The 27,866-nt window shown below is 43.8% G+C and overlaps 1 protein-coding gene across 2 annotated transcripts in view; it reads left to right on the top strand.

Annotated features, from left to right (window-relative positions):
* The window catches only part of MAML3 (mastermind like transcriptional coactivator 3), a 372,281-nt gene extending 345,922 nt beyond the window's left edge, over positions 1-26,359 (top strand). The window contains exons 3-5 of one of the 2 annotated variants that reach the window (XM_075066281.1): positions 14,998-15,240; positions 17,295-17,379; positions 21,805-26,359. In XM_075066281.1, coding sequence (XP_074922382.1) covers positions 14,998-15,240; positions 17,295-17,379; positions 21,805-22,790 — 1,314 coding nt within the window. In that variant the 3' untranslated portion in view covers positions 22,791-26,359. Of the gene's footprint in view, positions 1-14,997; positions 15,241-17,291; positions 17,380-21,804 lie in introns of both variants that reach the window. The other variant, XM_075066280.1, reaches the window with a different exon arrangement.
* The last annotated feature ends 1,507 nt before the right edge of the window (positions 26,360-27,866 follow it).

The following is a 27,866-nucleotide window of genomic DNA, read 5'->3' as shown; positions in this document are numbered from 1 at the left end:
ACCTGGCAAACCACATGCTCCTTGCTGAGTGTTAGTGTAAGTGCCAAGTTTTCACTTATCACAATACAAAAAAGGGCCACAACCATCCCCAAGAGATTTCAGCCTAACTCTAGAGCCCGATCTAGTAAAGTTCCTAGTGCCCTCAACACCCAGGGAATGCAGTGGAAGTGGAATGTGATAAGTTCTTTGTAGGACTGGACCTATACTATGAAAGTGTCTGTCATAACTATAGCATTGCTGCTGCAAAGCTCCAGTAGGGCATCTGTTCCTTGCACCATGCATCTTCTAGGCCAGGAGTAGGCAACCTGTGGCACCAGTGCCAAAGGCGGCATGCGAGCTGATTTTCAGTGGGACTCACACTGTCCAGGTCCTGGCCACCGGTCTGGGGGGCTCTGCATTTTAATTTAATTTAAAATGAAGCTTCTTAAACATTTTAAAAACCTTATTTACTTTACATACAACAATAGTTTAGTTATATATTACAGACTTACAGAAAGAGACATTCTAAAAATGTTAAAATGTATTACTGGCACGCGAAACCTTAACTTAGAGTGAATAAATGAAGACTTGGCACACCACTGCTGAAATGTTGCCGACCCCTGTTCAAGGCAGTGCATTGTTTCCTGTGTACTCTGTAAGCTTTTCTTTTCTTTACAGAACTTTCTTTTGTTGTGTCATTTTCTGTCCATCCCCCTTTTCATTGGCCCTGTGTGTCCGTCTAAACCCGCCACCTGCTTTCATTTTCATCTCTCCTGCTTCTTTCAGTTCTCTGTTCTGGTGATCCCTGTTCCTCGCAGTCCTCCCTCTTTCTAGTTTGAGGATGGGCCAGTTGCACCTGAGCTTGGAAAGTTGATGTTGACCAGCTTTAAAACTCCAACACTAGAAACTCAGCCTGGCACCCATCTTAGGACCCCACTCTCCTCTGAGGGTTTGACTTGCTCTGTAGCTTGCTTCAGTGCCGACCTACTTATTAACCTCTTGAACATGTGAAGTGGTCAGCCAAGTCTTTAGCTGATATAAATAAGCATAGTTCCACTGAAGTAAATGGAGCTACGCTGACTTACACCATCTGAAGACCTTGTCCATAGCTACCTTTTGAAGACAGTATCCCAACAGAGGCACTGTGTTTGGAGAAAGTCTTGAGCTTTTCCAGTTTTGAACTGCAGCGTCTCTCTTTTTACTTCCTTGAAGAGTGTTACTTTCTTTTGTTGGATGGTAAGACATACTGTGTGACACCATGATGGCATTTCCTACAATAATTGCTGCATGTTGCAATAATTACAGCATTCACGGTATGTTCTAAGTATAAAAGCTGTGCAACTGGAATTTGTTTCTCCAGAATAGTATCACTCCTTTAACCCTTCTGTATCACAGGCTAGGGTTAAAAGTCACTTCACATAATAAATAATAAGTGCTGGTCAAAGACAGGAAATGGAGGGGGCAGATTAAACTCTGGTGTAACCCTACTGAATGTATTCCTTTAAAATAATCTTAAAATCAATGGTTCATATGAATCTAATGCTGGTGCAAGATGTGGGATTGAAAGCACTGGAGACAGAAGAACTTTGCTGATTCATAGAATAGCTGACATACAGATAGAAGCATTACAAGGTCCCCCTTACTACCCACAGTCGTGCTTCAATACTGGTATGGAAGGACTATGGATGACAGGGTAGCTCAGTCTCCATGTCTATTTAATTCCTTAGACTTTCTGTGTGAATGCCAGCAAAGTGCCAAACAGATGTTTTTAATGATGTGGACCAGTCCACTCAGTCTCCACTGACACCATCATACTTAGTTCAACAAGGCAACAGAACAGATAGTAACCACTTCAGGTCAGTACTGACCTGGGTTGTACTCACACCAGTAGTCACGTCTCTCAAAAAATTATCAATGTATTTTTTAATGTTTCACTGCTCATTTCTTTTAGGAATCCTCTCCATACTTTTAAAGGGCATATTTGTAGAGACAAGTTACATTTGGCTCAATTTAGGGGAAAAAAAAGACCAATAGAGTTGTTTAATTACATGCAAATCAGCTATTTTAAACTACTCCTCTTACAGTGTAGGCAAACCCAGTCATAGCAGCATTTTATTTGTGCCTGAAAACTAGAATGTGAAACTGACTAGAAACGGAAACTAAAAAAGTGAAAGTGACTAATTTCATTAATGAAAATACTGTTTTGTTACTATTAATCATCAAAAATAATACTAGCAATATAGGCAAGGAAACTATTTTAATATGTGATTTTTAACCAGGTAGTGTTCCTTTAAAATATTACATTTCCAAACTGCTTAGGATCTGTAGATTCCAAAGGCTGCCTTGATGCAGAAGTCAGTGCTGTAATGCTAACATACAAGAATAGTATTCAAAGAGAGTGTTTCTGACTCCTCAGGCCACAGGATAAAATTAGGAACCAATTTAGCCTTGCATTCTTGAGATGAACTTCTGACACTCTTTAGCTGTTAGATGATAGGAAAATACTTGCTCATTTAGAACCCTTTGTTGCATATTTGTCAAAGGAAATAAAGAAATTAGCCTCTTCAATAAATAAATAAATACACCGAAGTAATAGTCTGACAAATGCTATTTGTTCTACAGAAAGAATAAACTGTTTTAAAGATGTGGAGGGGAGAGATGCAGGGGAAGGGAGGTGAAAGGAAAACAAATTGGCTGCATGCAGAGGTCCAGTGTCAAACGTCAGAGGGATCTTGTTCCCTCAGATACTATAAGAAAGACCATGGCAACCAGGGGCCCAGAGAGAGAGAGACAGACAAGGAGAGATCTGTAGCTCCTCCCTTAGATTAGATGACAGAACAAATAGGTGAAGCAATCCACTTTGCAGAGTCTGTAAAAGCAGCAAAGACTCCTGTGGCACCTTATAAACTAACAGACGTTTTGGAGCATGTAGTGTCTGTTGGTGATTTCAGTGTTGTAGAGCAGCATATCTGTTCATGCCGTATGTTGGTTTATTAAAGACAATCCATCTTAAATGAATGCATTTGTAGTTCCCCCAGTTGTTCACGCAGTACCACTCCACTATAGGTGGCCTGCCTATTAGGGCTGCCCCATTTACAAAAAGGGTGTAGGTTAAGGTCCTTGCACTACAGTAGACACCAGCATTACAAAGTAAGTAATAGGGCTGTTTCCAGGGAAAAGGAGGGACGTTCTTTTAGGGTGCATTGAAGTACATTGGAGTGGATAGACTTTTTAATAGGATAGAATGTATAAATGTTAATATTTTGTTTAAAAATAGATGGACACATTCCCTCCTAAATAGGTACAGCTGGCATTTCAGTGCATTATGAGAGATGAAGAGTTATTCTTTACCCATGAGGGACTACCGGCTATAAAGTCACAGGCCCATGGTACATGGGTTGCGAAGTTCCAATGGGAGCCCCTTGATGCATTATGTCTGATGCAGGCCAATTGCCTGCTGGGCAAGGACAGGCCATAGATTCATAGCGTTTAAGGCCAGAAGGGGCCAATTTCGATCTGAAGACCTCGAGATGGAGAATCTACCACTTCCCCTGGTAGTTTGTTCCAGTGATTAATCACCCTCACTGTTTGTTTGTTTTTTTAAGTGCCTTATTTCAGAGTAGATTTTTCTGGCTTTAGCTTCCAGCCATTGGTTCTTGATAGGCCTTTTTCCACTGATTAAAGAGCTCTTTAGTACTGTCATAAACAGATAGCTAAGGGTTAATGTCTCTTTCACCTGGAAAGGGGTAACAAACAACACCTTACCAGAGGACCAATCAGGAAACAAAATACTTTAAAATCTCAAGGGAGGGAAGTTTGTGGTGTGGGTCCTTTGTTCTGTTTCCGTGCTCTCTAGGCTCTGAGGGTGATTACACTATCTCCAGGCTCTCTAATCTTCTGTTTCCCAATTGTAAGTACAGATAGAAAAACAATATAGGTTTTTACATTGTTTTTGTATTTGCACATGTGTAGTTTGCTGGAAATGTTTAAATTGTATTTTTTTTCTGGAATAAGGCTGTTTATCATGTTTTATAAGCAATTAACCTTAAATTGGTCACCTGATTACAGAGACCATTTTGTTTCTTTCTTTTTATAAACTCTGTACAGACCGTTGATTCTTTTCTAGTGAGCAAGGGAAAGGAAATCTCTTGTCAGATTAACTGCTCTCTCCAGGAAGACTGGACGGGGAAAAAGGGAGGGCGGAAGTCTTCCTCCTGTTTGTAATCAAGGATAATACAGTTAATCTCCAGGTAACCAGACCAGGAAGCCTGGAGGAGTAAAGAGGGAAGGGAATAGTAGTCCTTGTTGTGAACCAGGAATCTGAGTTTGGGGTCCAGAAAGTGGAGACCTGGAGCTAATCAGGGGCTCCACCCAAAGTCCTGATTGGTGGCAGCATATCAGATCTAAGCTGGTAATTAAGCTTAGAGGTTTCATGCAGGTACCCAAATTTTGGACGCTAAGGTTCAGATTTGGGAAATATACCTTATGACAAGTACCCAATAGATTTCCCCTGTGAAGGTACTTATAACTATAATCAAGTCACCTCTCAGTTTTCTTCCTGATAAGCTAAACAGATTGAGCTCTCAAAGTCTCTCACTATAAGGCTACTTTTCTGCACTGTCTCCAAGTTTTCAACATTCTTTTTAAATGTGGACACCAGAACTGTATTCAGTATTCCATTATTGGTCTCACCAATACCATATACAGAGCTAAAATCACATCCTTATTCCTACTCATTACTCCCCTGTTTATACATCCAAGGTTTGCATTAGTCCTTTATTGCCACAGCATCACAATGGGAGCTCATGTTCAGTTGCTTGTCCGCTATAACCCCTACATCCGTTTCAGGGTCCCTGCTTTCCAGAATGCAGTCCTCAATTCTGTAGGTATGGCCTGTGTGCCTTGTGCCTAGATGGATAACTTTGCATGTGGCTTTATTAAAACACATTTTGTCTGAATGTACCTTTTGAAATAGTACAAGATACTCTGTTCCTGCCACCTTCTTTAGCTGGAGTGGACCAAGAGGGGCATAACTGTTCTCATTAGGGGTGGTCGTTTTGAACAGTCCTTTTGCACATGGAGGCAAATGCTGCTTCCATTAACTTCAGTGGGGTAGGATCAGGATATTCAATATCTAGTCCATGCACAAGAATCCACAGGGCAGGGTTTGTTGCAGCTATTGTCATCCCCATTGTATACCTTCCAATAGATACCCTCAGTCCAGGCCTCAGTGGGGTCATTAGGTGTTTGTTCTTTTCTTTCTGGGCTTGCTTTTAGTTCTGATCAGAAGAAACTGATGATGCAGTAGGAGGAATAATGCAAATCACACAGTGGAAAGAAAAAGGATGTGAGATCTAGCTTAAGACAAACACAGGCATGTTTTCATTGCACTTTAACCTGTTCGTAAGGCCAGCCATGTGTATTGTTCTTAACTTTTAACAAGTGTAAATTCCTATTATAGGCTTAGCTAACGGCCAGATTTTCAGTAGAGCTCAGCTCCCACTTAGGCACCAAAATAGGTGACTAGATTTTCACCAGAAAACTCTGCACATTGGCTGCTCTGCTCTTGTAAAAATGTGGCTATCCGCAGCATGTTGGATGCTGCTAGTTACAGATCACTTTTGAAAATCTGGCCCTAATTTAGGTACTGTACCTCATGGGAGCTGAGCTCTTTTGAGAATCTGGCTCCACTTGTGGGTGCTAAACCTGGAAAATCTGTCTCTGTGCTTTTCTTAAAAAATGCCTGTCCCTTGGGAACCAAAAGAAGCGCTGTTGCTTTGGTTACTTCCCTGACTAGAGTGACCACCCATCCAAACTGGTTGGGACAGTCTTGAAATAGTTCAAATTTTGATTCCAGGCTGAATGACTCCAGGACAGCATTTGTCCTGGATTCCCTGTGGCACCACTCCACACCTGCCCAAGGCTCAGGGGCGGCACCAGCCTCTTCCGGGTGGTGATGCCCCCACTTGCCTGGGGCCCTGCCCTGGGCTAGGCCAGAAGCTGAAGCTGGGCAGTAGTAAGAGCTGACCAGGGAGCTTGTGTTGCTATGGGGAGCACCAGACCCTCCACCTGCCCAGAGCAGCATGCCCTAGGGGGCGGGGATACTAGCCAGGGGCTGCTCTCACGCCCCCTGGGACCCTGCCCAGGGCAGGTGCAGGGTCTGGGACTAGAATGTTAAGTTAGTGGAAGTCAGTCTTCCTGGCTGTGAGGCTCACTCCCAGCTGCAGGGTTTATCTCCAGCTGGTAGAAGCAATGGGAGTGGGGCGGGGGGAGGGAAGGGGAGGGGCTCTGTGCTCCTATCCACATTAGGTAGTTTACTGTGGAGGAAGGAAAGTGCATGTGTTGGGGCTGAGCCAGGAGATGAGTACACAGCACAAATCTGTACAGCCCAACCTTGCTGTAAGAACCATGCAGCTGGCATGTTGCTCTGCTGTGAACCTAATAGTGGAGCTGCGGCTAGCCTGGCTGGCAGGTAATAAAATGTTGTAGCTGAGGTTTTGGTTCCCCTATCCCACATACTGGAGTCCATTTTCCTGTGTGCAAAGCCTTTTGACCTGGGCTGTGCTCCCTTTTTCCGGATATGAAGCCCTATGCTGTACCTGCTGAAATCACTGGGTGCTTTGTAATTATCTTGGGAACAGAACTGGGCCTTTGGCCATAAGAGAGAGAAAGCAGTATGAAATATTCCAGGAGTGAAGCTAGTGTATTGGGGTGTTTGGCCTTAATTTGGGCTTTGCTTGGTAAATATCAATATAACAGGAAGCTTCAGCTGTAAATCTAAATTCTTGTACCTATAAATAATTAAACAAATTATACTAGAAGTAACACATTTGTTGTAGTCTTCAGATTTGTGCTTAAAACAGAGCCCTTGAAAGCTGGTGTTCATCTAGTGAATTGAACTCATGTCTGTATGTATATCGATCTTTTAACCATAGTCTCTCTTTTGTTTTTTAATAAATTTTAGTTTAGTTAATAAGAATTGGCTGTAGCGTGTATTTGGGTAAGATCTGGACTGTTCAGTAACCTGGGAGGTAATATGTCCGATCCAGTGGGGATTGGTAGAACCTTTTCTTTCATATGATGAAATAAGATTTTCAGAAATCATCATATTTGATTGGATGGAGGCCTGAGGCTGGATCACTTTAAGGGAACTGGGTTGTTTAGACTTCTCAGTAACCAGTAAGGTAATAAAGAAACTGGTTTATGCTGGCTTGTTAAATCTAAGTATTGGAATATCCACCAGCTTTATGGGGATTGTCTGCTCCGTTCTTTGCAGTTCTCCCTAATTGGGTGACCATAGCTGGCCCCCACTAGGACGCCGGTCACACATGTCCATTGGCATGACTTATTTTAAACCTTTGTGCCTTTTTTAACAATATTCTGGAATTGACTTGATTCTGTGCTACAGAATTATGTGACGTCCATGAAGGTACATCAGAGTTAATTTTGGCCTACTGGGGGGTGTGTGGTGTGTGTGTATGGGCGCTAGGATAGTAGTTATATAACTATCTTTTTGAAGTAGGTTTAGTTTGGTCTCAGGCTGCTGCCACAGCAGGCAGCTGTGTGCTGGGGATTGTTGGAGGAAGCTCCTAGTGATGTCACTTCACAGCATGCCCTCTGGCTCCTGATCCCCCCCCCTTTCTTTTTCCTTGTAATGTCTGCAGGAAAGGGCTCCATTTGGCAGCATGGCAGTGCCTTTGTCTATAAATGGAAGCACTTGGCCCATCTCCCAGTATAACACAAGATCGTCCTGTGCATCAGTTATGAAATCTTTAGCTTGATGACTTCATCAGAACTGGGGGTGGGAGGGTGAGGGTAGGAAAAAGCCTTTGTAATCAGCTTTGCCAGAGACAGCTGACATTTTTTTCCCAAGCAAAGAAAGAAAGAGGTAGCATGCAGATAGGGTGGGTAAAGGGCTCGATTCATAGAGCAGCTGAAAGATCATTATTTTCATGACACAGGCTGCTCAGAAGCTGTAGCAGCTGCTCTGCTCCACTGTGCAGGTGACACAACCCTCACAGTTACACTGCTGTTTGAATGTGTTCAACCAGTTCTAAAACACAGCATGAGCAAGGGATGGAGGGAAAGTGCAGGTGGAGGAAACTTTTAAACCAGGACATACAATTTAAAAAAAAAACAAACAAAAAACCCCACCTAAATATCTAAGAGCTATATTTCAGCAGAGAGCCCTTCAGGGAATATCTGTGCAAAGTAGAGATGTGGACAAATTGTATTTTCTTGTTGTTTTCTCAAAAAAGTCCTTGCAAACCTGACCTTCGTGGAGAAGGGCTGATCCTACTTTCCCATGTTACACACTAGCATTGATTTTAACCCTGTCAGAGACTGCACTTTTGTGGGGGAGGAAAAGTGATAGGGTTATATTCTCATTTTACTCTATTTTTCTAGTCACACAGACACTGACCTAACGCAAAGTATTTATCTTGTAAGTGAAACTAAAGTTTATCTTTAGGTATTTCACAGAAGAGCCAAAAATTATGTAAGCCAATGAGTAACCAGGTGACCCAGCTGCTGTGCGGAATAATTAAAGAAGTTCTAGTGAGGGAACCTTGGGCCCAATCCTGTTAAATACTTAGTTGCAGGATTAGGGCCAAAGTTTAAGCCCTGGTAAAGATTAAGAGTGATGGTGTTATTACTTATTTAATTATGATTGGTCCCATTATGTTGCAGGAACTTTCTAACACTGAAGAAAGACAAGCCAAGGAGCTCATATTGCAGAGTTTTTGTCTTAAAGGGAAGCCTTGCCAAGTCAAGCCCAGCTGTGGTCATCCCTCCTCCACCTCTGAATTCATTCCTTTGTAACTTTATCTACACACACCCCTTCTTGGGCACAAACTAAGTGTTGAGGAATGGAGAAGTAAATGGCAGAATGATCAGTGATGGAGTTGAAAAGGAGCTTGGCAAGGCCCATAGAGTTAGGTAGGAAAGATGGAGTAGATAGAGGACAGGGTATTGGGACTTGGGAGACCTGAGTTCAATTCCTAGCTCAGTCACAAACTTGCTGTATGACCTTGGGCAAGTCGCTTCAGCAATGGTGTGCCTCCATGTCCCATCTGAAAATAAGAACAATACTTCTCCTACCTCCCAGTATAAAACACCTGAGTCATTGAGCTGCTCAGACACTGACATGATGAGAATCATATAAACAGATAGATGGAAGTGTCAACAAATCCTCCATCTCATTTGAACCCAGGAGAATATAGATAAAGGAGGGAGATTCCTGAAGCTTTTATAACCAAAAGCAGATTTTTTTTTTTAAACCTATCTTTTCTGAGATGAAGCTCAGTTCCTAATAGCTGAGCAGGTTTCAAAGGGAGATATTGGATTTTTTTCTCTAGTGATTATATGATCTCATTTTGTAACCTTTGTAAAAATGCCGAAGTTGATAATGGGAATCTTCCCTGTTCAGGGTGGCAAATGGCTTATAAGAAATGTTTGTGCTTTTTTCAGACGCTTACTATGATCCTTGCTGTATTTTCTACTTGAATATTCCTCATCTACTCAGACTCTCTCTCTTTCTAATCTGTCTATCTATCATCTATATCTGGTGTATCTGCCTAGGTATTTATACTCTCCTCCTGACAATTGTATCTGACCAGAACAATTTGTATAGTAGGGATGCTGAGAGCCATTGAACCAAACTGTAATCTTACACTTCAAGTTGGGGTGCTGCACACACCCATGTACCTCTAGTTCCACCTCCTATGTCTAACTGCTTTCAAAGTATTATCACATCCATAGTATAATATCCATCATGTGGTTCTATTTCTGCATCTCCCTGTATAAAAAAATGCTTGTTGCCTTATTATCTCAGTGCCATACTTGATACGTAGCATATACCCATTCCATTTATTTCAAACTCCTTTTTGTTTGGTCTTGTCCCAGGTGGTCATTCCTTGGCCTGGATATGCTGCTATCACTGGCTCAAATCATTCCCAAACTACAGCCTTCAAAGTCCTAATGTCCCCCACCACAGCATTCGGGACCAGGAAGGAGCTGGCGTGATGTTTCCAGTGGGGCTCTTCTGCCTAGCTTTTAGACTGTAAAATCCTTAGGGCAGGAACCATGTTTCTTTTATGTTCTGCACAGCTCAGGCTATACTGTCAGTATTCAGCACATGATAAGAGCCAGCAGTGATGCTGAGCAACACTACTGTGACATGCTTCGTCTGGGCACTGCTTTCACCAGCACAAAAATCCCCATGACAGTGTGGATTCAGAGAGCCTGGGTTGGCTCTAGGCATGTGTAGACAATGTCAGCAATGAGCTGCCAAAATATTAACAACAGGTTCCCTCCTCCTCACCCCACGAGGGGGTTGTGGCTGCTACCCCTCCCCCAGGCCTCCTGCCCCATCCAACCCCCAAGTTCTTTGATGCCCCCCCGGGATTCCTGCCCCATCCAACCCCCCATGTTCTTTGATCCCCCCGGGACCCCTACCCCATCCACCCCCGTTCCCTGACCATTGACTACCCCCTGCTGTCCCATCCAACCCCTCCTCTCATTCCTGATTGCCCCCTGAAACCCCTGCCCCATCCAACCACCCCTTCTCCCTGTCCCTGACTGCCCCCCGCCACCCCATCCAACCCTGCTCCTTCCTGACTGCCCCCCCAGGACCCTTGCCCCCATTCAATCCCCCTGTTCCCTGCCCTCTGACCGCCCCACCCCTATCCACCCCCGCACGACCCCCCAAACTCCCCTGCCCTCTTCTAACACCCGCTCCCTGCCCCCTTACAGTGCTGGCTGGAGTTACTCCGCCAGGACCAGCACCAGCACGGGCACTGTGGGGCCCGAGCTGGGCCATGCTGGGGCCCGAGCCGGAGCCGCAACCGTGGGGGCCAGGACCAGCACCGGCGCTGCGGGGGCCAGGCTGGACCAGAGCCGTGGTGCCAGGACCAGCACCGGCGCTGGCACTGCAGGGCCTGAGCTGCAACCGCGGGGCCGAGCCCGGCACTGTGGCCCAGGACCAACACCGTCACCGGCGTGCCGCAGGGCCCGAGCCAGGCTGGAGCCGCAACATCTGATTCGCGGGAAGCAGGGGAGGGGGAGGAGAAGGGGGGTGGAGCAGGAGAGGAGGGGGAAGTGAGCTTGGGCCAGAGCTTTTGTTAAATAAAGCCCTTATAGAACCGGTTGTCCTGGAACAACCGGTTCTAAAAGGGCTGCTAAATTTAACAACCAGTTTCCAAGCTCATCACTGGACAATGCCCACCCTAGAAGCAGGACTTAAACTAGGTATAGTTCTCATAATGGAAGGTGCGTGCAGCGAGCCAGAGGCCAGCCCTAGAAGAGCCTGAATGCTTATCCCAGATTTTTCTTAGCCCTAGAGCTTGGCTACATTGGCACTTTACAACGCTGCAACTTTTGCACTCAGGGGTGTGAAAAAACACCCTCCTGAGCGCTGCAATATGCAGCGCTGTAAAGTGTCAGTGTAATCAGGGCGGCAGCACTGGGAGCGCGGCTCCCAGCACTGCACGCTACACCCATAAGGGATGTGGTTTACAAGCAGCGCTGGGCTGCAGCTCTGACTACACTCACACGTCAAAGCGCTGCCGCGGCAGCGCTCCGAAATTTCTAATGTAGCCATACCCCTAGTCTAAATTACAAACTACTCAGCAATGCTGTTATGCCAACTGAACTCCTGGTGTAGACAGCCCTCTGACAACCAGAAGTTTTCTCCCGTGGACATAGCTCTCAGGGAGGTGGAGTACCTGCATTCACAGGAGAAACTCTCCAGTCAGAGTAGATAGTGTCTTCACTAAGTGCTGCAGCAGCACAGCTGCGCTGCTGCAGCTGTAAGTGTAGACAAGCCCTCAGTGAGTGCAAGCTGGTATTGCCTGTAGGCCAGATGCCCTTCTGACCTCAGCCCTAGAAATCCTATTTCCTCACCTATAAATCATTGCTAGCAGGGACACTGGTAGTGAGGGAGTGTCAGGGAAAATTGTCAGATATGAAAAGATGGAATAAGCCCATTAGTCATTGAATAAAACTCAGCAGCACCCTCACTTGGAGTGGCTGGGGTGGGAGAGAGAGCACTGTTTGGTTTTTCTTATATACCTATTGTTATGTCTTGGTAAATTTTGTAGCAGAAACACTATTGTCTTTTGTTTTTCTCCTCTCCCTCTGAAAATTCTCCTCGAGTTTTGCTCCTTCTTCCCCCGCTTCCTTCCCAACCACAGCAATATATTATGCGTTGTTTGGTGTTTGGAAATTTGACAGCCTGGGTATGTCTCTGCTTCCTGAGCTCATTAGTAAATAGCAGCATGCTCTGTAAAAGAAGTGTCAGGAGTCCCCTCAGTGTCGCATTGAATTTGGAGTCTGAGCCGGTGTACTGCAGTTCTGCCTGCAGCTCTCACCAGGGGGAAGAGTTGTTTGCTTCTTTGTTTGGGAAAGCAGGGTGGGGCGAGGGATTTGGGGTGTGAGGTTTCCATCTATTACTGTCTTCTTTAAGGGCTCCTTTAAACATCCATGCTGTCGAGAGGGCTAAATAACACCCGAGGGTATTGGGATAGATAATTCAGACATGAATCACTATGTCCCACAAATGACCCATTGTATTTTAAAGTCTTTACCTTAAGAGGTACACAACCTGGCATGCCATAAAACTGTATCTCTCTCTCTGTCATGCATCCCCCCCGCCCCTTCCGCCCCCCACACCCCTCAAATTATTTTCACTGGGGAAAGCCAGGGCCCTGATTTGAAACAAAGATTTGGAAAGCTCCCTCCTCCTCCTTCTCCTTGTTCTGAATAGCTAAGCCTCGGTGTCTAGTTCAGGGCTCCCTGATTTGAAATCTCAGCGTGTTGCCTCCACCATCACCAAATAATTTGCCCTTTGGGCTGTAGGTAAAGTGACTAATAGGTAGCCAGTCTGTTGGTTAGATGTCAATGGGAGAGCTGGGGGGAAACCAACAGATACATGGCAACGGTGATGCGGGCTTATTTTGTGTAAAGAGGGCTTCAAATCACCAGGGAATTCCTGGATTGTCTCAGGCTGTCGTGTGTGATGTCCATCATGCTGTACGAACACCATCTGTTCAGTATTATACTCTCAGTTGCCAGGCTACCTGCCCTATGCTGTAACACTTGACTGGCTAGCTCTACGTTAGCAGCATTATCCCAGACGTACTGAGGGGGTGTGCGGGGGGAGGAGGAGGAACAGTAGTCATGATTAAGCCATCTGCAAGTGTGGGGGTGGGGGGAAGAGAGAGACAGGGAGGGGGGGGCAGCAATCACCAGGCTGGGCCGAATGGTGGAGGATCAGGCGAATATCACCATCTGCTGGTACAGTGGCAGAACAGCAGCACTGGCCATTTTCAGAAACAGGCGTCCCCATCCCCTGGGGCCCGCCTGCAGTAACAGGACACATACAGATTAATAAATTGGGCTGCATTGTACCCCCATGGAGAGGGTCCTGTGTGGCCCTGACTCATGGTTTCAGTGGGTTTGGGTGGTGCACTGGGCCTTGTTAGAGGCGTACAGCTGCTAAAGATTTCATAAAACAGATATGAGTTTTGAGGGACGCACTGTTTGTGAAACACGCCTCTCTCCCTTTGTGGGTTTCTTTGCATTAGCTATGATCTACATGGCCAGCTTGTGTCAGTATAACTGTGTCACTCAGAGGTGTGGAATATCCAGACCCCTCAGCGACATAGTTCTACTGACCGAACTTCTGGTCCAGTCAGAACTATGTTGATGGGAGGGCTTCTCCCATCGACACAGCTACTGCCTCTCAGAGAGGAGGGAGTACCTACCCCAATGATAGAAGCTTCTTAGTATCTTCACTAAGGGCTACAGCAGTGCAGCCCCACCGATGCGGCTGTGCCACTGCAGAGCTGGAAGTGTAGACAAGCCCTTAGGCACTGACCTCCTGGAAGGCACCCTAACAAAACCTAGTAAAAAAGATCACCCTGGGAAAACAGGGTAGATGCTGCTCACAGTGCTGGTAAGGAAGATCCTCCCAGTCCCCTCCACAGCTCTGGCAAACACTATGTGCAGTTCCATGGGAAATGGGAGGAGGGGGACAGGATGATGGGTTAGGAGTGAATAGGTGCCAGAATGACCTTGAAATCCAGCCTGCCTCTCCCTTTTTAGTCCCTACCTCAACACAACTGTACGACACATTGGATTGGAAACAGAGGGGGGCTCTAGGGTCATTTTAGGCGGAAGTACCCATGTCACAATGGTTTCCTGCTTTCTCAGCCCCAAGCTCTCACAATGTGATTGGGGTCTGAACCTTAAATGATTCTTATTTTGTGGCTAAATCTTGAACCCTGCAGTGGTCTACAGGAATCAGTGTGTTGTCAATTCTCAAGATTTAATGCATCTCACAGTAAGGGATTTTCTGAAAGCTCCAGCTCCTGGAGTCAAATGATGATGTGAAAATCTCAGTTTCCTTTTTGTTGGTTTGTTTTTTTTAAACAGTTTCTCATCCTCATGATTGCAGAGTAAAAGTTTGAAAACGTGACACCTAAAGGCTCTCCTTAAGGAAAATAAAAAGAATCCAACTGTTATTGTTCTCATGATTTTAAAGAAAATCTCTTTATTTTTTGGGTCCCAATTCATATATTTTGAATGCTTGCAGTTGGCAATACTGATGAGCTCAGAGCTGGAGTTTGGAAGTCCTATTAAGCCCAGTACTGCTGCTGATTCATCAGGTGATGGGCAAATTACTTCTCTGCTTCACTTTCCCCATCTGTAAAACAGAAATAGTAAGTTCTTCCACCTGTAGCAAGGCAGCTGTAAGGATCTTGATAATTAACTTCTGTGCAATGCTTTCAACATAAGTTTATGTGGGTGCTAAGTATAATTCAGTCTAATACCTGTTCCATTTGGAATGTGCTATATGAAATTGGTTGGTTGCGTGTGGGGGTTTTTCAGGGGTCTCTTTCCTTTTCTAAGGTCTGTTGGGTTCACAGGCAAGTCCACCGCTTACTGTTCCTGATCTATACTTTCCCCTTGTATGTAGAGTACATTGAGTAGTGAAGCTGTATCTCTTTCTTTGTACAGGAACAGCACCCAGTGGGACTTTCTCGGACCACAGGCCCAATGCAGCCTTCTGTCCCACCAGGCTCCAGCAACGTGGTCACGGGTACAAACCCAGGAGGTCCCAGTTTCCTAGGAAATCAGCCACAAGCAACCATCGTGAAGCAGATGCTGATTGAGCAAAGGGCCCAGCTCCATGTGATGGAGCAACAGAAGCAACAGTTTCTAAGGGAGCAAAGGCAGCAGCAGCAGATCCTGGCAGAGCAGGTACTTTAGCTCTTCTTCTGTATTTCAGACAGTACAATACCCACACACATGAGAACGGGGCAATGGAAGCCTCAGCGGAGCCTCTCCTCATCTATATTCATATTTTCAAACTGTGATTGATGTAGTAAACGCATGGTCAAACTAATTTCCTGTCCTCTGGCTTATACTTTGGCCTTGACTTTGATTTCATACCAGTGTAAATCTGGAGCTACACTTTGGAAGTCAGTTTAGTTATGCTGGTGTAAACCTGGTATGAATGAGAACAGAATTAGTGTACACTGAATTGTCAGCCTAGAGTGAACTGAAAAGTAAATTTGAAAAGCACAAATGTTGCTTCTGATCTCAAGCCAGTGTCATATCAGTATATTCCCACAGATTCCTAGAGCTCCTCCCCATTTACACTGCTATGCAGGAGATCAGAATCGGACCTCAGTTTATAAGGGAGGCAGCACCTGACTCCATCTTTTCTGTAGTAGGCAAATGGTGCCTCTGTATTCCAGTAGCAGAGGCTGAAATTGAATTCATTGTTAGGCCTGATCCTCACTTGCCTTGCCTTTTGTGTCATCATTTGTGCCTGTGCAAAATGGGTGTTAAGCTGCCCAATCAGATTGGTAGTGTTTTATACCCACTTTCACAGGTGTTCATCACAACACAAGGGAAAGCCGGTGGAGACTCAGACCCCAAAAGTACTGGGAAACAGCATCTATACGATCAGCTGTATCACACATAAGTTAAATTAGGTCCTCTTAGATTCGTGGCTTTTTCTAGGGCATTGGAAATTGTATCAAACAATTTTTCGCTTTGTGTTTTGCTAATACATTTTTCAAAGTTGTGCAGTGATTCCTACACATTCTTTATTCAGCAGTGGGCTCTTCTTAAGGCTCTTTTTGTGAGCTGGGGGAGTCTATATATTGTGAACGGAGGTTTATAATGAACATTTGTAGGACAAGGAATCAAGGTACAGTAGGTCGGTTTTCATTCCCTCTCTTGCCATATCTCTGCACATATGTAAGCCATTGCTTTTTAAGAGGGCGCTGAGTCTGTTTACAGTACATTGATGAAGCAACCAGATAACCTCAGTGTCTTATGAGAGCTGCTTTGCAGAGCATCCGCTAGTCTTTTGAAGGCACATATAAACCCAGACATCATGTGGCTTCCACTTATATTCACCATCAACATTTGAGTGTGCTTTAAATAAATAAAGAATATTCGTATACTGCAGCCAGGAGAGACAGCTCAACACAGCTGTGTAACAAATCAAGACACACAGGCATTTCACGATCACTTGCTATCTCAGACCAGTTCACTTGTCCTGAATGAGGTATTAGCACATCTGTGGTGCTACTGTACATGATAATAAAACGAGCAAATGGAAACAACAAAACAAAACCAAAAGATGGGGAGGATGAGGGGAAAGCAGGAGGGGAATTGGGCCCCAGCAGCTTTTTTTTGTTTTCGATAGAGATGGTCCTGGGCCACAAAGTTCAGATCTGGAACCAGCAGTCCTCAGAGTTGGGGCTGTTATGAATCCAGAGTGTGTGATCTCCTCATTCTAAAGATCAAGTCCAACCACTAAGTCTGGATCCAAAAGGGAACATTGCCAGAGCTCAAGGGATTTGGGATCCAGAATTTCATTTTGGACCCTCCTCTCATGCTGATGGACAAAGACATTTCTAAAAATATTCCCTCCCATCTCCTCTCTTCCCTTCCACTCCCTCTAGGTTGAAGACAATTATACTGCTACTTAGGAAGTACTTATGAGTAGGGATAAGTGACGTGAGTCTAAGTGCTGGTTCCTTTTTGAACCAAAAAGAAGCCTATGTGCTGAGTGCTCCAAGTACTCTCAGTAGGACTCTTTACATGAGGCAGCTGCACACTTTGCCTGCCTGCTGACACACAGCCCTTGTCTCCCCAGAACAGCCTGCTAGCAGTTGCTGCAATTGAGCTGCTGTTTATCATTGCAGCCAGTCTGAGAATGGTCACATTCAGTCATTCATTCATTAATCATCTTTTTCTCTTCTGCCGTCTTTCCTTCTCTCATTCGTTTCCAGCAGTTGCAGCAGCAGTCACATTTGCCTCGCCAACATCTCCAGCAGCAGCGGAACTCGTATCCAGTGCAACATGTCAGTCAGTTCCAAGGTAAAAGTTATAAATGCTTTTCACGCCCTCCAAGTTAGAGCTGTCCTTTGCAGTGGGCATCTGGGAGTTCACTTCATTTGTGTATGTTGGAGGCTAGGGAGGGTATTGAGGGAAAAGATTCATTTCTCTCTGCATCCTGCACGCTCACATGTACACTTATATAACATACTTTCTCAGATGAGCACTGTACAATTTTACACGGAGAGTTGTATTTCTGAGTGGCTTTTAGCGCTCTCCAATAAAATCTGCCCCTTAAAAATTCTCCCCGTCAGTTTTTTTTTTCTTTTCTGTTCTCCTCTTTGACTCTTGGATTTTGTGAGTTTATCTTTTCTCCCCACTCTCCATTACAATTTATTTCAACCAGTGCCTCTCCCTCCCTCTTGGTTCTTCTCTTCTTCCTCCCCACCTTTATTTCAGTCCGTCTCCTTCCCTTTTTGGAAAGGGATTTTTGATGATTATCCTTCAGAAGAGGTCATCTTAATTTGGACAAGGAATGAATTTAGTCATGCCAGAAATGTCAGCTATAGAAGAAAGTTAAGAATCTTAGATATGAATAGAGATAGCTTACAAATCTGAAACATCAAGGACATTTGTTTGTTGTCAAAAAACCTAGGGAAAATATCCCCCGTTTTAGGCACAACTAATTTTGAGCTTTTAAAATATGAAGATCCAGTTTAATGGCTTCCTCACTGATGCAATCTGAATAGATAAAGGACTAGAGCACGATTGTTGCAGTATCTGTTTGTGATATTGTGGCGTAATGGTAACAGACTATTTGTAAGTGAGGAATGCATACACAGACTGTGTAAGTGAGGAATGGACACTAAATGGCTGATAAATGAAAAATAATGCATATTGAAAAACATAATCCCAATTATACATACAAAATTATGGGGTCTAAATTAACTGTTACCACTCAAGAAAGAGATCTTGGAATTACTGTGGATGGTACTCTGAAAACATCCACTCGGTGTGCAGCAACAGTCAAAAAAACAAACAGAATGCTAGGAACCCGCTAGGAAAAGGATAGCTAATAAGACAGCAAATATTATAATGCCACTATATAAATCCATGGTAAACCCACACCTTGAATACTGCATGCAGTTCTGGTCAACCCAGCTCAAAAACGATGTATTACAAATGGAGAAGGTACAGAGACGAGCAACAAAAATGAGTAGGGGTACGGAACAGCTTCCATTTGACTAGAGATTAAAAAGACTGGGACTGTTCAGCTTGGAAAAGAGACAGCTAAGGTGGGGATACAATAGAGGTGTATAAAATCATGAATGGTGTGGAGAAAGTGAATAAGGAAGTGTTATGTACCTCTTCACATAACACAAGAACTAGGGGTCAGCCAATGAAATTCATAGGCAGCAGGTTTAAAACAAACAAAAGGAAGTACTTCTTCACACAACACACAGTCAACATGTGGATCTCATTGCCAGGGGATATTGTGAAGGCCAAAAAGATAACTGGCTTCAAAAAAGAATTAGATAAGTTAATGGAGGATAGGTCCATCAATGGCTATTAGCCAAGATAGTCAGGGATGCAACCTCAAGCTCTAGGCGTCCCTAAGCCTCTGACCGGCAGATGCAGGGACTGGACAACGGGATGAGTCACTTGACGATTGCCCTGTTCTGTTCATTCCCTTTGAAGCACCTGGCATTGGCCACTCTTGGAAGATGGGATCCTGGACTAGATGGACCATTGCTCTTACCCAGTATGGCTGTTGTGTTTTTATGTACATTGATACCAGCATATAGCCATGTGAACAAAGAACCACATCTTCTCTGCCTGTAAACTGGCACAGCTCCACTGACCTGAGCAGAGCTCACCAGTATCCACCAGCTGAGAATCCTGTCCAAAATGTTTCTTTATTAATCTTCTGAAATATTGCACCATTGTTTAGAAGAAAATAGAAGAATTAGTCTAAATTGACCAATGAAGGGATTTGTTTTCATAAATAAACTAATTTAAATAAAAATATTTAGCCAAATTCTACGCTCTGGTTATATACACATAACCCAAAGGACTTTACTGGGGTTGCATGGGTATAGCTGACAGCAGAACTTCACCAGCATATTAAAATTCCTGTCTCTCTGAACTACCACATTACCTGAGCTCCCGTGTCTTATGCAGGTAAAACTGTGGTTCTCAAATTGTAGTCTGGCTCAGACTAGACTGACTGGTGCTGACTCTTCTGTTTGTTTCCAGCTGCTAACGTGTTAAAAGACAGCTAAGAATGCATTATATACTTCCTTAATACTATTTTTCTACTTAAGCATTTCCAGAGGTCACTATTGAAATGTTATGGGCTTGCCAATGGGTGGGGAGACAGTTGCCCAGTCATAAATGGGAGAGATGGTGGTCCACACCATAAACAACTATGACTCACTAATGTATAACATTGAGAAAATTGTTTTGTCAGTAACATAGGCTAAGTAAAAGCTACTGGATTATCTGGTTTTTATAGGTGTTTTGTTCACTCTGCAAAACACTTCACTTACCTGTATTTTGCATGTCACTCCATACCCAATCCCACATGCCAGGCAGTGGAGATGGGGCCATCCATTGAGCCATGTGTGCAGTAATATGGACTTGGTTTCTCTAGCACAGTTTTTCTATATACTCACAAAGAAGAACCATCCATCTTATGTAACAGGACCTAGTGTTCTGTGTCCTTCAGATTGACACTCATCTGTGCAGTATGCCATGGTGGTGAGGACTGATTTAGGAACACCATGTCTTTCTTTTGTTGTTTAGATTGTCTCTTACAACAGATTTTTTTATTTAACCTTAATAATGTTTGATCTGGGAATAAGTGCCTCATTCTGTGATCCTGTTTGAGCTTTACCTGCAGAGTATTTTATTGTTTTAGTTCAGTATGGTATTGACCCAAAACCACAATGAACCTGTGGCATAATCAGAATTTCTGTAATTGTGTTTAAATAAAGATAGTAAATACAGAGGCATATTGGCTTCCCAGAAATCGATAATCTCACATCAGGAAGACACAAGCGTGGTGCAGTTATCTGCCATGGTGTGGAATTTAACAAGGTTAGGATTTTCTGGCTTCCCGTCATTGGTCCAAGGTGGAGTAAAATGTGCTTATAATATTGATTCACTAATACACTCTCTCTGCTCTACATGTCCAGAAAAAACAATTTTTCTTCTTTCCATAGACTTAATCAGTAACAATGATATAGAAAATCCATTCATTTATGCCTCCTGAGCTATTAAAAAATTGATTGGCCTTCTGAGTCTGACATTTCCATTTTCATGGCTCAGTTCTGAAAGACAATGGAGATATTTAGAAGAGAGTCTTAACTGGTTGACTGAAGTTTGGTTATTTACTCTAAAATTCAGTCAGACAAAGTAGATTTCTAACCATCACATGCACTATGATGGGCCTGATCCTGCTTCCATTGAAGTCCAATAGGAGTTTTGTCTTTTACTTTGATAGAAGCAGCGTTGGGCCCCATGTCCGAAAAGAATAACGTATGTGCAGCTGCATACAGTGCTAGGAAAATGAAGACCTTTATGTGTGTAACTTTAAAAAAGGTCCCTGGTTCCCGTTTTCCCCAGTGAGGAGATGATTTAATGTTATATACTGGTATGTGATTTACAATTTTTCTAGATTCATAAAAATTTCAAAAGCACCTACATTATTTTTAAAACGAGACTTAGCGTATAAGTGACATAGGAGCCTTTTGAACATTTTGTCATCAGTCACTGCCTAATAGAAGGGCAACCCTGCCTCAGTACTGCTACTCCAATGGCTCTGCAGTGTACTTGCTGCTTTGAAGCCTCACAGTTTTACTAGAGGAGCTTGTATAGTACATGATCAAGAAGGCTCTGATGGTTTAGGCTGGATCATGCACAGAATCAGTTTGCCTTGATACTTTAAAGATAAATGGAGAACCAAAAGCCCTTGGATCTCTGGAGGGACATATCCAAAAATTGCCATAAATGAGAATTGCTTACCGGGTAAGTCATTGGCTTTTAACCTTTCCAGCCCTATTTTAGGTCTTCAGGGAAATTAATCTAATGGCCTGTATTGACAGTATTCTCTGCTGAACAGTCTTCCACTTTGCAGATTGAATAACTAACATGATCAGTAATTCCTGTTTAGGGTAGCACTGGAGCTGTAGCACCACTCATCTTCAAGGAAAGGAGACTGTGTGGGTCGGCATTCAGGTCACAGCTAGAATGTTGTGGAGAAGCACATTCTGTCTGACATGTGAATACCAGGAGGACTAGATTTTTCCACCCTGGGATGCATAACTTTCTCCTCTTTCATTTAAGTCTCACATGAAAGAATAATTTATTCACCCAAAAAGCAAAGAAATCTGAAAGACTCCTACAAATTATTTGGTATGCAAAGATGTATGATTTAATACTTAGTTTTCCCCCTGCTTGCTGTAGGTTCTCCCCAGGAGATAGCAGCAGTGAGAAACCAAGCAGCGCTTCAGAGCATGAGGACCTCCCGAATTATGGCCCAGAATGCAAGCATGATGGCAATGGGGCCATCCCAGAACCCTGGCACAATGTCAACAGCAGCTGGTCAGTCCGAGATGGGAATGACTCCTTACAGCAACACATCTACCAGCCAACCAGGAATGTATAATATGAGCACAGGAATGAGCCAAATGTTGCAGCACCCAAACCAAAGTGGCATGACCCTGGCACATAGTGCAGGCCAAGGACCAAGGCAGCCTGCATCCGGACAAGGGGTGGGAATTGTCAGCAGTTTTGGTCAAAGTATCCTTGTGAACTCTATTCCCCAGCAACATCAGCAGATGAAAGGACCTGTGGGCCAAGTCTTGCCCAGGTCACAAGCCCCTAGACTTCAAAACATGATGGCAACTGTCCCTCAAGGAGCACAGAACTGGCAGCAGCGAGGCTTACAAGGTATCCCTGGAAGGACTAGCAGTGAAATTGGGTCATTCAACAACGGCACGGTGTATTCAGTGCAGTCTGGGCAACCAAGGCTGCCTAAGCAACATTTTCCACAGGGAATTAACCAGTCAGTTGTGGACACGAGTGGAACAGTCAGAGCCCTAAATCCAGCAATGGGAAGACAAATGCTGCAACAGCTCCCTGCACAACAAGGAACCAGCCAAGCAAGGACAATGGTTATGCCTGCAATAAGTCAGGGGGTTCCCACTATGCCTGGTTTCAGTCAACCCCCTACACAACAGATGCCAGGTGGGAATTTTGCTCAGAGCAACCAAGGTCAGGCCTATGAGAGGAACCCCACTCAGGACATGTCTTACAATTACAGTAATGAAGGAACTGGAGGTTCCTTTTCAAGTATAGCAGAGGGTGCGGACCTTGTGGACTCTATAATTAAAGGTGGACCAGGTGATGAGTGGATGCAAGAACTTGACGAGTTGTTTGGAAACCCATAGTGAATGGGCTTGTATAGTTTAAAACTCTGATAGTTACATTAAAAAAAGAAAACAGGATGTACCCTCATCCTTGTTTTTTGCTTTTTAATCTGTGCAAACCGAGCTGACTTGCAGTCAACTGTGGAAGAGTCAGGTGGTGGTTAAAATATCGACGTGTCGATTTCACAAAACTTCCACATAGCAGTCTCCACTGCGCAGCAGTACTTGCTCTGTCTGTCTGTCTGTGAGAGAGAGGGCAGGGCTGGAAACGCAGCTGCTCTCTGTCCATGGGACGAGCTGGCGCGTTCTGTGTGGTGAGGCACTATTGCACAGCGATGTGGTGTTCCAGTCTCTCCCGCTCTATTTTACTGTAACCGCCGCAGCTTTCAGGGCGTGTGAAGAGCTAGATCCCTCGGCCGGGAACAAAACCTAACGGAGTTGCCAGGTGATTGCGCAGCCCACGTGCACAGGTCAGAAATGTGCTGAACTCTGGGTGTAAGCAGATCCCAGATTTCAAAGTGTACCGCTCTCTTTGATTTGATACAGAACAAGGCCTATGGAGCCTACTCTAGGCTATTGTACAAGAATGTCCAGCACATGTGTTTAGCCTAAACAATCATACAGGGGTTACCATTTTCACTGTAGAGAGAGAAAAAAGTTAAAATAAAAGCTTAGCAGAACATAAACTTGGCAATGCAAAGAGCAGGACAGTTTGAGTACAGGACTGTCGGATATGAGCGGGCACATCCACTGCTTAGGTGAGTGGGTTAACTTCATGAGCTATTAATTCTCTTTTAGGTTCATGTCTCTGCTTCTGTGTCTGGGCACTTCGGCACATCTGTGCTGCTTGGCAGCGTACTGTTGGCTAACAGCTAAACAAGGTGTAAAAGGACTAAGCAGAGTGAACAGATTACAGCAGAGTTTTGTGCAGATCCAATTCAAGTCCCCTTCTCTTCCTCCTCTCCCAATATACTCATGATTTTTCCTTAACAATGGGGAAAAATATGCACTGTAACTCAAGGCCATTGCACTTCACCTTTCTTCAGCTGAGCAGCCACCCCCACAAACAGGGACAATGAAGAAAGGAAGCAGGTCTGAGAACATTAAAATGTACCACAAGAGTGTGAAACTCTGAATGAGTTTCCCTTCTTCTCCTGAATGCACAAGATTAGAGGTATTGTTTGGGGCTGGGATGCCCATGCTGTTGATTTAATACTACATGCAGCCTGCTTTTCTGTCTTAAACAGATGTTCAGTGTAAACTTCCTAGTGCCGGGATAAATTCGCTGGGGTATCCAAACAGCAGGAATCAAAGGACTGGTTGTAATGATCAAGGGGCAAATGACTGTGCATTGGTTATCACAAAGACAGGGTCTACCCAAACAAGCTTGCTAGACAGTAGCAGTGACATATCTCTTGACAGGTTAAAAGCAGATCTGTGCTGAACGTGTAACAAAACTGTGATACATCTTTCAGAATGGTGCTTTTAAAATAATAAAACCTGCCCCTTCCGAATATCTGAACCCAATCTCTGTGAGCCAAAACATTTGCTGAAGTGAAAATTGTTTAAATGATCCAAACCTACCAATCGACTTGTCTTCAGTTGCTTGGCTTAGGCCCCATGGTATGAAGTGCTGACCCTCTGAAACCTGTGGGAGCTGAGGATGGGCACTCAGTACCTCACAGGTTCAAGCCCTTTGTTTCTGCATGGAGCACAGATACGAGCAGGAGCAAGAAATGGGAGTAAAATGGACCCTTCATCCCCTCAGAGTATGTCTACACTGCAGCCAGGTAGTGTGATTCCGAGCTGGGTAGACAGACTGGAGCTACTGTCCTAAAAATTAGCAGCGTGGATATTGTGGCACTGGCAATGGCTCCCCACCACCACTCCGGGGTTTGAGCTTGGGTCAGTAGCCTGAGCCATCACAACCGCCACACTACTATTTTAATGCGCTAGCTTGAGCTGAGCTAATGCAAGTCTGTGTACCTGTGCTGGGAATCGTACCTCCTGCTGCAGTGTAGACGTAGCATCAGGTAACTCAGTGCCCTGCTGCTTGTTCACTCTTGTGTGGTAACCCTTTGCTGGGCTTGTCTAGACTAGGACAAAGGGTGCAGACAGGGCAAGCTGTATGTTAACATGGGTTAGCTTGTGTTAGCTGTATGTTAACATGGGTTAGCTTTAATCTGTGTTAAAATATAGCGTGTCCTGTCTACACCAGAGTTTTAAAATGCATTAGTGAAAATGTTTTACCCAACACATTTTAATAATACACCTGAAGGGACTGACCAGTATCCGTTGAAGTCCATGGGATTTGGTCTTTCCACTGACTTCAGTGGACGTCAGGGTGGGCCCTAATACTGTAAAAGTGAGCACCAACTGAAGATTTCAACCACAAGCATTTTAGAGCTAGTAGGATCTTAGTCATACTAGCATAAAAGAGAGGTAGATGAAGGGGTAGAACTGGCACAGGTGTGCTATGTGTAAATGTTACCGGAGTGGGTAGGGCACATGCTTGTCCTGCACTGTGTCTCAGCTGCACCATCACATACAGCAGTGAGGATGCCAAGCATGGTGGGGATGGAGTGGCTGGTCTGCATCACTATTTCCTGGCCTCGGTAACAAAGGGTTCCCTGTCAACTATGGGTACATCTACACAGCAGAAAAAACCCTTATGGTGCTGAGTCTCAGTGCATAGGTCAACCAACTTGAGTTCGCTGGACTCGAGCTGCAGGGCTGAAAATAGCCTTGTACATGTTTTGGCTTGGGCTGGAGCCCAGGCTTCAGAGTCCAGGCTGCAGCCCAAGCTAGAACATCTACATGGCTACATTTTGCCTTGCAGCATGAGCGCTGTGAGTCTGAGTCAGTTGACCCAGGCTCTGATTTTGCTTTGTTAGATGTATCTTCAGAGAGGCAAACTGGGGAATTAGATTTAGAAACACACACACATACTGAAAAGTGATGGAATGGAAATTCACTTTTATTGGAAGGGTACAGGAATTAGCACGTATATGGTGACAGGAAGTTTGCTGATGAGGACTGAGTCGCTGCTTTTGTAAAGCTTCCTCCAAATACTCCGTACTGGGACCAAGTAATAGAGAGGTAGATTTTAATAGGTTTGGTTTTTTTCTTACTATGGTGCTGATGTATATGTAATGTTTAAAAAAAAAAAAAAAAAAGGTTATTTGTAAATAGGTTTTTACAATTCTGCAGATATCACTGGGTCTACTATCTGTAAAATATATACATATAAATATATATATATACTGTTTGTTTAAAATAGAGTATTTTTATTTCATTCCTTAACTCATCCTCACTGCAGTGGTATTGCACTTCAGATGACATCTAATTACTAATTTGTACTGTATCCCTGACAGCAACTTGCTCCATTTTATTCAGATTTTTCTAGTGTTCTGTTTTTACTTTGTACATTAAGCATTGCTTATTTCCTTTTGAGACCTGTACAGAGCTCTGAAAATGTAGAAATGACCTGATGTTAACATACCACTTTTAAAGAAAAAACAAAAAAACAAATAAAAGATTGTTATCTGAATCAAAGACAAGACTGATTTATAGGACTCTCACTCATGGCACCTCACATTCATCCTACCATGATATCCAGATATTATCACTATTATCTTTGGGGCTTCAAAGGAAGAAGAGGGATCAAGTTTAAAATGGGCATGAGGGTTATTTTATTCCGTTGGCTAGCTATAAAGTAACAGTCAGTAAAAAGAAAGGGGCAAAGTCTGTTGGGGTTTATTGATTACAATAGTGAACCATTCACTTTGTGGTATGCTTCCATGATCGCCAGTAGCAACAGCTATAGTTAACATTGCAAAAATGTTTTCATTATAAGTCATTTTCGCACTTTCCAGAGAAATCATTTTTAAGTCTTAACTTTTTTCCAGGTTTGGGCTGTGCTTGAAGGTTTTATTTTAATTTTATTTGAATTAAAAGTTTGAGCAAAATTGCTTCAATCCTATTTGAGTTATGGGAGAGTAAAAAAGATACAGTGTTCCCACTGTAATAAAAAAAAAAAATCACTCTTCAAAAAGGGCTACAGTGAAATCAGCTGAGGTTCGAAACTCAGTATTTGGCATGCACTTAGCACTCAATGAGGTACAATGCTTTTGCCTCCTTTGAGGGGGGTGGGGGGAGGAAATTAAAAATAAATAAATAAATCAGATTCATTGGAATTGAGGGTGCTCGGTATCTCCTGGGATCAGGCCCTCATTTTGTGTTAAGTGTATTTAGCTTGTATTATGATGGTAGCAATTTAATTTGCCCTCAGCAGTAATCCAATTCCTTCCTTGTGAGTGAGTGATCAGCCCCTGGATTTGTACTGGAGTTTATCCAGTCAAGAATCTGATTATTACCCTGTAAAACAGAGAGGAAGTAATATGAAAGGAGCATGTGCTACTGCTAGACTCTGACCCCTGCTGAATTCTGGTCTTGGCACTGCCACCAAGTTATGTGGCTTTGAGAAAGTCTCCAGGCTTGTCAGTCACTGCATTGAAGCCAATGGAATTACACTGATATAAACCTACTATGTTTCCCCATATGTAAAATGAAGATGATAATACATACTTACCTCAGAGGGATGTTAGTATTTGTTCAGTGCTTGGTAAATTGCGTAAGTAGATCAATGAACTAGCCAAAGGCAATGTGGTAGCCTCTCTAATTTTAGGTAGCCCACCTCAGCTCTGTAGTAAGCAGGTGTAACTCCCATAATTTTGGTCCCATATTTCTCCTTTAGCACTGCTGCTGTGTGCTGTTAAACAGCTGCTGTCTTTCATCCCAGAAGTGGCAGCATTTCATTGACTTTAGTACATATAGTTGGTATATCACTTTGCTCCTTTTGTAGAGTGGTAAGGGGCCTTGGGATGGCAGGTTCTCTATAAACATACCAATGCAAGGCTAAGGTTTATCATGCCTGAACAATGCTTAAAGATGGCCTTTGTGGATCCTCTAAGAATACTTCATTACTATGATTTAATTTGGTTCCCTACTACCATCCCCTCTCAATTTTCCTGGAGGCAACACCTCTGATTGTGACTGTCAAGAGGCATCATTTCTGGTAGGAGAGATTTGTCTGTC

The sequence above is a fragment of the Chelonoidis abingdonii genome, chromosome 5, assembly GCF_003597395.2.
Source record: "Chelonoidis abingdonii isolate Lonesome George chromosome 5, CheloAbing_2.0, whole genome shotgun sequence".
In the NCBI taxonomy this organism is placed as follows: Eukaryota; Metazoa; Chordata; order Testudines; family Testudinidae; genus Chelonoidis; species Chelonoidis abingdonii.
Note: the sequence above shows the minus strand (reverse complement) of the source record. Positions and strands in the feature narration are given on the sequence as shown.